The sequence below is a fragment of the Rattus rattus genome, chromosome 3 (genome assembly GCF_011064425.1).
Source record: "Rattus rattus isolate New Zealand chromosome 3, Rrattus_CSIRO_v1, whole genome shotgun sequence".
Taxonomy (NCBI): Eukaryota; Metazoa; Chordata; class Mammalia; order Rodentia; family Muridae; genus Rattus; species Rattus rattus.
The window spans coordinates 61,829,448-61,838,357 of NC_046156.1; the positions used below are offsets into that span (position 1 = coordinate 61,829,448).

Consider the following 8,910-nt stretch of genomic DNA (forward strand, 5'->3'; position numbering starts at 1 on the left):
AATGTGAAACAACAGAGACCAACACTACACATACAACCCTCCCTCCAAACCCTTGTTCTGGGAAATGATGGATTTACTTTGTTACAGAATGGCAAGGTAAATTAGGCCAACTAAAATGAAATACTTCCTAAGATGTAACTGTAATACAGTAGAAAGGACTGGACAGTCAGGTGGGATAGGTCACACCCAGTATTTCCAGTAGTTGGGAAGCTGAGACAGGAGACTGCGGTAGTTCAAAGTCAACCTGGGATTAGAGTGAGATCCTGACTCAAAATAAGATGAGAGACAGACAAACAAGCAGGCGGACGTTTGCAAACAAACAGCACAAGACATTTTTCTGAAAGAACAAGAATTGCTCGACTTTGATCTAACAAGATTTAAACCTGGGTTCTGGACCTGTCCTGAACTATAACCATTACCCAAACCCCTGCCTTCAGCAGCAAGACACGAATAACTATGCTAAAATGTGTAAACCCTAAGTTTCAAAGTATAGCCCGAGGGGGAGTCGGGGAGGGGGGAGTTACAAGTCACAAGAATTTGAGCAGATTCTCAAAGAACTAAGTTTTCCATGTAAACCTTTCCAAGTGTAGACTCAAGACCTTATAAAAACAACAACGTGGCCCCGTCTACAGCCCAGATTACTCTCGCAGTTAAACCAAGTCAGTTTGCCCAGTTACTTACTTGGGCATCAAGGGACATCAGCTGGCAGAAGGTTAAAAGACCACACCACTCCCTAACACCGCAAGCAGAGTGGAGGCGCCTGGCCGAGCACTGCCACTACTCCAAAAGTTGGCGCACAGAGCCCCCAAACACCCGTCACCCGTTCCCCAGCTCCTCCGGGCAAGGCGCCTCCTCGACACCCCTCCCCCAACACCCGAACGCCACGGCCCTACAGCTCTGCTTGGCTCTCCGTACTTGTCAGTCCTTTCTGTCTCACCTGGGTTAGCTGTAGTCGCCGCCATGGTCGAGGTGGCACCGTCGCTGCGCCACCCTCAGTGGGAGGGGCAGCCGCCACCGAGCTGGGGGAGGGGAAAGACACTCTACAGAATCGGCACCTTACCGCTGCCACCGCTACCGCGAAATCCAAGATGGCGGATGCCCAGCCCCCCCCCTCATCCTGGGGGAGAAGACACGCCCCATACCATGGGCGCGGTCAGTCTCTAGACAGCCTCCTTGGGAAAACTGACCAATAGAAACAGTAAGTCGCCATAGGGGCTGGGCTAGTGACTAGGCCAGTGAGTCCAGTGACCCGAGTTGGTGCTAGGAAGCCAGAGCTAGGAAGCCTCCGACCAGCTGTTTCCCTAATCCGGCCTTCATAACCAAATTGACGTCAGTGAAGTGCAATGAAAAAAACCGAGCATTTTACTAAAACGTTTCCTTTCCTAGTGGGCTAATCAGCATATGCTTCCTATAGATGATTTGTTATACAAATTCTCTTTATATGTTCTAACATGTCAACTTCACATAGTGATCACTAATCCTTTCTAGATAGTTTTCCTTTATGAACTTTTGTCACCAGTAAAAGTTTGATAACTAATTTTTAAAAGTTGGCTCTGAACATGGTAGGAAAAAGCTGGGTGATTATGTGATAGCAAAGATTTCAACATTCAAAACAAGAGACAATAAAGAATTTTTATTAAAACAAGTAATCCAGCACTCAGAATGGAGACTGGCCTGTACTACAAAATGAAACTAGTCCCGTTCTCCATGCTCCAAAAGTGGGGTGTCCTGTGTCACAAGCTGTTTACAAATGACGAGGTGATAACCACAGAATTAATGTCTAATTATAAGAACTGAACAATTCAGGACAGATACTGTAGACTCAAAACACCATGAGACAGTTCTATAAGAGAAATATAAACAAAGCAGGGCTAGTGGTGCATACCTTTAATCCCAGTACTCAAGAGGCAGAAGCTGGCCGATTTCTGAGTTCAAAGCCAGCCAGATCTACATAGTAAGTTCTAAGACAGCTACATAGAAAGACACAATCTCAAAAACAAAAAACCAAAGACATGAAACAAAGGACACCTTGTAAGTTAACCCAGTAGTGAGAAGTAAAGTAAATGAAACTAATACTCAAATGCTATTACATTCATTCCCAAGGACATGTGGATGGGGGTGGTGGTAATTTTGTCCTTTGACACAGGTCTCAAGTAGCCTAGACTGACCTCAAACTCACTATGTATATGAAAATGGCCTTGAATTCCTGGTTCTACTGCCTCTCCTTCCAATGTTAAAACTATAAGCATATGGCACCTCCCTTTGGCTTGTTGTCAAAGACTAATTCACCAAATATTTTAAAATTTGCCATGAAGATGACTCCACTAGGAAGTTATACGTAGCTCCACCTAACATCCCAAGATCCAATGCTCTGCACTTACACAAGGACTGCTACAAATCACCTTCAACCTTCCTCACACCACAGCACGCATCCATTCACACACACAACCTTCCTCACACCACAGCACGCATCCATTCACACACACACAACTTTCCTCACACCACAGCACGCATCCATTCACACACACACAACTTTTCTCACACCACAGCACACATCCATTCACACACACACAACCTTCCTCACACCACAGCACACATCCATTCACACACACACAACCTTCCTCACACCGCAGCACGCGTCCATTCACACACACACAACTTTCCTCACACCACAGCATGTATCCATTCACACACACACAACTTTAAAAACACTTAGAAGTAAATAGAACTGACAAGATGGCTTCTTGTTTGTTGGTTGGTTGCTTTAGGTCATTTGGTAGAATGGTTGGTTTGCTTGGTTTGTTTAGACGTTTTCTTGGGGTTTTGAATAGTTTTATTTTTAATTATATGAATGTGTGTCTGCATTTACGTCTGTACTCCTGAGTGCAAGAACACGACTAGGCAGACAAGTCAGATCCCATCTACCTGGAGTTACAAACAGCTGTGCTTCTTTCTTTAGCTGATTTGCTTGCTGAAAGAGAAACTCAATGTGTAAGGCTGCTCACTTTGAACTCCTGGAGAGCCTCAGAACAGGGGTTACAGCCAACTGGGACCACAGGCAATTAACAATTCATACTCTTATGAGACAGGGTCTCACACTGTCACTGAGGTTACCCCGGCCTAACCATGTAGGCCAGGCTATCCTCAAACTGGAAGTGATCCTGGTACCATAGCTTTACTACATGATTATAGGTGTAAGTCAACATGCTTATTATAAACTAAATTTTTAGTAAAAAGTAAAAAAAAAAAAAAATTTAACGACGACTTTATTTTAGTTTGGTTTTTCAGCACATGGTTTCTCTGTGTTAACAGGTAACAACACAAAGCTGTGTTAAGTTGTAGAACTTAATTTGTAGAGCAGGATGGCATCCAACTCACGGAGATCTATTGGCCTTTACCTCCCGAACACTGGGATTAAAAGCATGAACTACAATTTCTTATATTCAAGTGTGCTATCTAGATGGCACGTTTTGTTTTTGTAAATTTGACACAGGCTGGGACCATGTGAGAGGAGGAAATGTCATTGTGACAATGCCTCCAACCTGGCGTTGTGATGCATACCTTTAGTGAGCAAGGGGAGGGTGAAGCACATAGATCTCTATCAGTTAGGCCAGGTTGGTCTCTACATCAAGTTTATGGCCACTCATTCTGAGATCCTGTCACCAACAAACAAAAGACTCAATTACACTGGCCAGTAGACAAGCCTGTATATTTTCTGGATTAATGATTAACATGGAATGGTCCAACGGATGGGTCGGGGGACACCTTAAGCAGGTAGTCCAACATTGTATAGAAAAAGCAGGCTGAGCAAGCCATTAACACAATATCAAAAAGCTGCATTTCCTCACTGATCTCTGTTTCACTTCCTAACTGAATTCCTACCACAGAGGTGAACTTTAATGCCTCAGTGGACTTTAGGGCCTCTCAAGACTCTTGGGCCTGAAAGGCCAAGGCGGGTGGAGCTGAGAATTTCAAGCCAGCCTGATCTACAGAGCATGCTTCAGGCTACTCAGAGTTATGAGACTCTGTCACAAAAAAAAACTGTTAAGATACAATGAATTTACCTAGTGGTGATACACCTTTAATGTCAAAACTCACTCGGGAGACAGAGGCAAGACATCTCTTTGAGATGAAGGCCAAATTATAGTCTACAGAGCAAGTTCCAGGACAGCCAGAGCTACAAAGAAACCCTGTCTCAAAAAACAAAAAACCCAAACTGAAAAAAATATCCCAGGTATGGATTTTTCTATTGTATTCCTATGCTACCGTTTAATCTCGACTTCATTCCTTCCCACTGCATCATTAGTCTTTATTAATCTCCCAATTTCCATATTTTTGTCCTTAATGGTGACAAATCTCTCCAATTCTGGCACTAAAGAGGTACAGCAGGAGGTTTGTGAGTTTGAGACAAATCTAGGATACAGAAAGAATGCAATGGAAGCATAAGTTATGAATAGAGATGTTGTCTTAAAAAAAAAAACAACAAGGGGGTGGGGATTTAGCTCAGGGGTAGAGCGCTTGCCTAGGAAGCGCAAGGCCCTGGGTTTGGTCCCCAGCTCCAAGAAAAAAAAAAAAAAAAAAAACAATAACAACAAAAAAAACAATGACATGGAAAAAAAGCTAACAGTGAAATGCTGACCACAGTATAAGAGATGGGCACCGGGGTTGGGGATTTAGCTTAGTGGTAGAGCACTTGCCTAGCAAGCACAAGGCCCTGGGTTCAGTCCCCAGCTCCGGAAAAAAAGAAAAAAAGAAAAAGAGATGGGCACCATGCTCCCAGCCCCTACTCCTCTACAATCTACAATCCCTGTCTGGGTACCTGAGCTTGTTCTTGACGTTAGGGGTCTCAGCTACAATGCCAGCATAAAGCCAGACCTGATTTCCATCTTTGTATTTGGCCACCACTCGACTGCCCACAAACAGCTTGTCAGCAGGAGGGTGGTAATCATAGGCAATATGGTTCCCAGACAGCAGACTCTTTCCTTTGTTGTCAAATTTCACTTTGTATTTCTTTCCTAGCCCTGTATAAAAGAAAAGACAAACAAAATTAAAAAAAAAAAACAAACAACCAAACAAATCAAACCAAAAGCTGTTTCCTTTCTACGTTTAGTCCTGGGTGAAGCACAGCAGACAAAAGCAAAGGCTGTGGGAAAGTCAGCAATGGAGGCCCCCACAGGCTGCCTTTGCTTAGCCCTTCCTCCAGCCTGGACATACATACCCACAGTCTGGATGGCAATGAGGGTGCATTTGTGCCACGTCTTAGTCCTCTTCTTGCCCAGAATCCGCATGCTGACTATCAGGTCCCCATCTTTGCTCAGTTCTCCAGACACCTGACCCAAGGTTCCTATAAACACGGAGTTGTTATAAAGAGTGATGTCAGGGGTTGGACAGGGAAAGGGAAGGTCCAGAGGGCAGGAAAGTAGGATGGGGCTGTAGCTCAGCGGCTGCCTTGCCTGCTCAGGGCCCTGAATTTGAACCTCAGCCCTGCATACGCCTGGCATAGTTCATGGTGTAATCTCAAGTACTCAGGTAGGGAAGGCAGGAGGATCAGAAGTTTAAGGTCATCCTCAGCAACACAGGAAACTCAAGGCCAGCCTGGGATACAAAAGATACCATCTCAAAATCAGAAGGCAGTGTAGAAACAGAGGAGACTGAGGCATTCTGTGACCATTAGCCACTTTTGCTAAACTTTGGACAGAAGAGGCAGAAACACAAGACAACCAACTGCTTATGCGGACAGGAGAAATGAATACAGAACATCCCCACGACTCTACCTCCGTTGGCGTACCCTACCAGCCTCTGCCACAGCCAACTATGGCCCACTCCTTACTAACAGCAACTAACAACGGTTAACGGTTAGCCTGAGCCACCACATCCATCAGTCACCTCAGACTGACTGTGGACATAAAACTATGTTAAAAAGAGACTGGCAAGTCAAACAGCACTGTGAGAGGCAAAGCTGTCAGTAACATTCCAGAAAGAACTCACGTCTCATCTATGCAGGTACTCCTCGACACTAACCTTTATGTAGATCTTGAGAACTGCTTTTCTTATTGACAGCATCCATGAACTTCTGGACATCTTGAGCTGATTTTCTTAAGGCAGCCATAGCTTCACGAAGCTATAGGAAAATAGAAAAGAAAAAAAATTCAGTTTCATGAGTTAGACACAACGTGAGAAGACACAAGAACTTAGAGACAGCCCTGACCTAACATGCAGTGACCCTGGGTTTGGATCTCTAATACTGCAAAAAAAGTAAAATAAAACAGGAAAAGAACATTGTCTGAAGAATTTGTCTCCAACAATCAAAATAAAGGCAAGTGTATTTTAAGTCCTAGGGAGAGAGCTCAGTGGGTAGAAAAGCTTTCTGGGCAAGCACGACTGCCTGAGTTCGAAACTCCAGCACCTATTTAAATAAACCATCCCGGTAGTTTGGCTAAGAATAGTCTCACAGGCTCATCTTCCAATGCTTAGAACCCAGCAAATGGAACTGCTTGAAAGGATTATAAGAATTAGGAGGTGTGGCCTTGTGGGAGAAATGTGTCACTGGGATGGACTTTGAGGTTTCACAAGCCTATGCCAGACCCTGTCTGTTTCTCTCACCCTATGATCAGGATGCAGAGATAAAACAGTGACTAGGACAGTCAGCCACACCTTTGAGTGACCATGAGACCATGCTACAGAGAGAAGACATAGGCATCACCACAGCCACCAGTGTAGCTGCAAGAGTAAACTTGAGATTGAATTAGAGTACTGTCTCAAGGGAATAAGGCACGCTTGGTGCACGCACACGCACGCGTGCACACACACAAACCCCATACAGATATACAAACATACAAATAAAAGTGTTCTGGAACAGGTAGTTACTTTGCAAAGTTAAAAGACACTTACAAATCTGCCTCGGAGGTCAATTTTAAGAGCCATTTCTATTTATATATCTGGGATGAACTCTGCTACGCACCAGTCAGTAAACATGACTCAAGGCGTATAGCTGCTACAGCATCAGGTGTCGTCCTCCACTAGGCCCGACTTACTGCCATTGGGCTGCTTGGCCATTGAGTTCATGGGGATCTATTTCTACCCAAGAAGCATCAGGGCTACACATGTAGCAATGTTCAAATATTTTTTTACAAGTGCTCGGGGATTCAAACTCAGGTCCTCATGCTTACAAACCAAGCAATCTTACCCATGGAACCATCTGCTCAGCTCTGCTCCCACTTTCTCCGCATTCTGGTAAAAAAAAAAATAATAAAAATTAACCATTAAAGAACAAAACCACCTGGGGTTGGGGATTTAGCACACTGGTAGAGCGCTTGCCTAGCAAGCGCAAGGCCCTGGGTTCAGTCCCCAGTCCCCAGCTCCAAAAAAAAGAAAAGGAAAAAAAAGAACAAAACCACCTTTTACATTGTAAAACCAAAAAAAAAGAAAGAAACAAATAAGTAAAATTGGTAGGGTCACAGTTACTGGTAACAAACATGCTTCTGCCTCCTGACTGCAGACACTAAAGACATGTGTCACCATGCCTAGCTGAAACTTAATATATACTTGAGAAAAGAAAATAGCAACATTCACAATCTTCACTTCCTGGGGATCTTAGTAAGGAAGTTCAGTACAGGAGAAAGACAAGGGAATTCAAGCCTTTAACCTACCTACTGCTGATCACATAGCAGCTACCCACGAGGGAAAAGTGTTCGTTTGCAACTCTGCACTGGAAACTCAGAGGAAGTGTAAGGTCCCACATGACTGAATTGGGCAAACTATAAAGTGCTTAGGACAACGACAACAACGATCACTCCAAGGACGATGCAGATGGACATTTCCTTCTGCTTCCATGAACCCTCACCTAGATGCATCATCAAACAGCCGATCAACATAAGCCACCTCAGACTCCTTCTGCAGCACCCACGTCTCCAGCTCTGCCAGCTGCTTCTTGCGCTGCTGTATACAGTCCATCTTTTCCAGTTCTTCATCGATGAACTGACGAAGTTCCTCCATAGAGATACCCAGCTCTTCAACCACTGCCTGCTGCAGCTCAGCAATCTCTGCAGAGTCCGCCGCCGCAGCTGGCGCTGCAGCCAAACTCATGCACCCAGGGAGGGAGGACATGCTTTCGCCCTGTGCGGGAAGAACAAGACGCGAAAACAACTCTAACCTCGACTCAGGCAATTCTGTCTCCTAATAAAAGGCCCTCCTATCCTGCAAACTGTTCTCTCCCCTCCTCCTCCAGAAGATGATCCGGAGAGTTCCCGGGGAGACCCTCATCCTCACACACACAGACCAAAGCCCTGAGGAAGAACTAAGAGCCGAGAGAGACCTTGGGGAACACCAACATGCACTAGGGAGCCACCTAAAACAGTGTTTCGGAAAGCGGAAGAATGCTTATCAACAAAGGAAGGCGCTTCTGTGGAGCTATCCTGCTCCTTAATTTCTCTCTAACACACTGCCTAACCCGAAGTACCCCGTCCACCTGGAGACAGTTGACCCGTAATGAACTAATTCCAACCGGGTTCTTTACTCCTCCCTTCTTACGGAGTTTTGCTTTCCTGTAGAAAGTTGCTTTTAAAAACTCCTAGGACCATGCGACAGGGCAGCTGCACAGGGGAGGGGTTCTCGGCTGCACCAGGCCCTGGAGTCTACAACCAGCAAAAAAGAAAAAGAGGAGAGGTCTTTCCTACATCAACAGAGCGAAGCTTGAAGCAATGGCGACCACCCAACAGCCACACTCCGAATAACGCGCACAAGGGTCTCGGCCGCCTGAGCCGCGGAGGAACCGAGGAACGCAGCGGCCTCCGGCCGCCTTCTCGCGCCTCCCGCACGCACCGCCTCACGCCCACCCGCGGCCACCGCCTTAGGCCGACCCGCCCCCGCCTCGCTTCTCTCCCGCCAAGTTTCCACACACAGCCCTAACCT

General features: G+C 45.5%; 2 protein-coding genes across 7 annotated transcripts in view; both read right to left on the reverse strand.

Moving 5' to 3' along the window:
• Positions 1-1,218, reverse strand: part of Arnt (aryl hydrocarbon receptor nuclear translocator) — a 56,726-nt gene extending 55,508 nt beyond the window's left edge. For 2 of the 5 annotated variants that reach the window (XM_032897743.1, XM_032897740.1), the window contains exon 1: positions 938-1,218. In XM_032897743.1, coding sequence (XP_032753634.1) covers positions 938-962 — 25 coding nt within the window. In that variant the 5' untranslated portion in view covers positions 963-1,218. Of the gene's footprint in view, positions 1-681; positions 864-937 lie in introns of those variants that run through there. The other 3 variants (XM_032897741.1, XM_032897744.1, XM_032897742.1) reach the window with 3 other exon arrangements.
• A 2,123-nt stretch (positions 1,219-3,341) lies between these two features.
• On the reverse strand, positions 3,342-8,651 carry LOC116896554 (histone-lysine N-methyltransferase SETDB1-like). Of its 2 annotated transcripts, XM_032897746.1 has the most exons (7): positions 8,530-8,651; positions 7,844-8,115; positions 7,187-7,230; positions 6,022-6,121; positions 5,219-5,344; positions 4,820-5,021; positions 3,342-3,656 (listed from the first exon to the last, which is right to left on the reverse strand). In XM_032897746.1, the coding sequence occupies exons 2-7, from the start codon at positions 7,968-7,970 to the stop codon at positions 3,644-3,646; spliced, it is 612 nt and encodes a 203-aa protein (XP_032753637.1). In that variant the 5' UTR covers positions 7,971-8,115; positions 8,530-8,651; the 3' UTR covers positions 3,342-3,643. The 2 variants fall into 2 exon arrangements, with proteins under 2 accessions (XP_032753637.1, XP_032753636.1); XM_032897745.1 differs by lacking the exon at positions 3,342-3,656 and having other exon boundaries at positions 4,603-5,021; positions 8,530-8,649.
• Positions 8,652-8,910: the final 259 nt, after the last annotated feature.

Bases quoted from the DNA above. Each gene is read 5' to 3' on its own strand.
- LOC116896554 (XM_032897745.1), bottom strand. From the start codon at position 7,970: ATGAAGAACTGGAAAAGATGGACTGTATACAGCAGCGCAAGAAGCAGC. The intron at 5,345-6,021 runs GTTAGTGTCGAG...CCGTGTTTATAG, and splicing joins TTCTCAAGATCTACATAAAG to GAACCTTGGGTCAGGTGTCT. The intron at 5,022-5,218 runs GTATGTATGTCC...TCTTTTATACAG, and splicing joins CATTGCCATCCAGACTGTGG to GGCTAGGAAAGAAATACAAA.